The 1,929-nt window shown below is 41.2% G+C and overlaps 1 protein-coding gene across 1 annotated transcript; it reads left to right on the forward strand.

Annotated features, from left to right (window-relative positions):
• The first annotated feature begins 867 nt into the window (after window positions 1-867).
• LOC108379241 (ATP-dependent DNA helicase PIF1-like) lies at window positions 868-1,845 on the forward strand. Its single transcript, XM_017635570.1, has one exon. The coding sequence runs from the start codon at window positions 868-870 to the stop codon at window positions 1,843-1,845; it is 978 nt and encodes a 325-aa protein (XP_017491059.1).
• The last annotated feature ends 84 nt before the right edge of the window (window positions 1,846-1,929 follow it).

The following is a 1,929-nucleotide window of genomic DNA, read 5'->3' on the forward strand; positions in this document are numbered from 1 at the left end:
AAATAACGCCGAGTGCTATTATTTGCGGTTGTTGCTGCATACAATCAAAGGGCCGACATCATTTCTTGCATTGAAAACCATCGACGGAGTAGAATACCAAACGTATAGAGAAGCGTGCTTTAAACTGGGCTTACTTGAGAATGATCAGAATTGGACCACAACTCTGACCGAAGCATCACTCACGTGCCATCCAAGCAAATACGAACTTTGTTTGCGATAATTTTAACAACATGCGCACCATCGAATCCTCGACAACTGTGGGAAATGCATCGTGAAAGCCTCAGTGAAGATATTCTAAGACAAGCACGTGCAAGCGATCCAAATCAGGAATATTCGGATGACATTTTCTATGAAGCTTTAATATTAAAGGAGGACTTATGCATGTCAATCAACAACAAAGCTCTTTGTCGACTCGGTATGCCAGCACCGACACGAGATAGAAATGCTGTACGAGACAGAGACTTGATGCGAGAACAGCAGTTTGATGCAAATCAGCTTGAACGATTTGTGCAAACGCAAAAAGGGTTGTTAGTTGCTGATCAGAAAAAAGCTTATGACAAAATCATGCAACGTGTAACCAAAGCAGATGGCGGAATTATCTTCCTAGATGCTCCAGGAGGTACCGGCAAAACTTTCCTCATCAATTTAATATTGGCGTCAGTTCGAATGCGAAATGGGATTGCAGTAGCAGTAGCATCATCGGGGATTGCATCAACACTACTTGATGGAGGACGTACAGCGCATTCATCACTTAAGCTTCCATTGAATTTTAACCAGACCGAAACACCTACATGCAGCATCAGCAAAAACTCTGGTATGGCCAAAGTCCTTAAAACGTGAAAAATTATAATTTGGGACGAATGCACCATGGCACATAAGAAATCGCTCGAAGCACTTGACCGAACTCTGCGAGATTTTCGTGGAAAAGACCAACCGATGGGAGGCGCTCTTATACTTCTTGCAGGTGATTTTCGTCAAACATTACCCGTTATACCACGATCAACGCCTGCAGACGTGCTGAACGCGTGCTTAAAGGCATCGCATCTGTGGAACTATGTCGAAAAAATTACGCTCACAACAAATATGCGAGTGCATTTGCTGCAAGATACGTCTGCCCAAATATTTTCAAAGCAACTTTTAGATATCGGAAACGGTGAAGTTCATATTGATCGCACAACAAATGAGATATCATTTCCGTCCAACTTTTGTCAAATGCAGCAGAGCATTCAAGACGTCATCGACAGAGTATTTCCGAACTTAACGATCAACTACCGAAATTCGGAATGGCTCCGCGAACGTGCAATTTTAGCTCCGAAGAACGATGATGTTAGTAAAATAAACGGTCAAATTCAATTGAAAATTCCAGGAGAAGCAGTCGAATATAAATCGATTGATACAGTAATGGACAAAGATCAAGCTGTTAATTACCCAACTGAATTTCTTAATTCTTTGGAGCCACCTGGAATGCCTCCTCATTCATTGGCGTTAAAAGTTGGATCACCAGTGATGCTTATTCGGAACTTGAACGCGCCAAAACTGTGCAACGGAACCAGAGTGATAATAAAAAAATTAACACCGAATTTGATCGAGGCAACAATCATCAGCGGTAAATTCAAAGGCGAAGATGTGCTGATTCCACGTATACTGATGATTTCCAACGATTTACCGTTCGAATTCAAGCGGCTTCAATTTCCTTTGCGTCTTGCCTTTGCTATAACTATAAATAAAGCACAAGGGCAATCATTAACTATCGCGGGTTTGGATTTGAAAAATTCGTGCTTTTCACATGGCCAATTATACGTCGACTGTCAAATGGAAAAACTAAAAATATTGTTTATCCCTTAGCATTAAGGTAAATAAAAAGGTATTCAATTTCAAAACTCTAAATACATGTGTTTTTCTTTGGCGTAGCAACGCGCGCCGGGTATT

The sequence above is a fragment of the Rhagoletis zephyria genome, unplaced genomic scaffold (genome assembly GCF_001687245.7).
Source record: "Rhagoletis zephyria isolate East Lansing unplaced genomic scaffold, Rhagoletis_zephyria_1.1 Rzeph_scaffold_15941, whole genome shotgun sequence".
NCBI classification, from domain to species: Eukaryota; Metazoa; Arthropoda; class Insecta; order Diptera; family Tephritidae; genus Rhagoletis; species Rhagoletis zephyria.

What these genes read in the sequence shown, in the direction of transcription:
- LOC108379241 (XM_017635570.1), top strand. Translation starts at nt 868, where the DNA reads ATGGCACATAAGAAATCGCTCGAAGCACTTGACCGAACTCTGCGAGAT.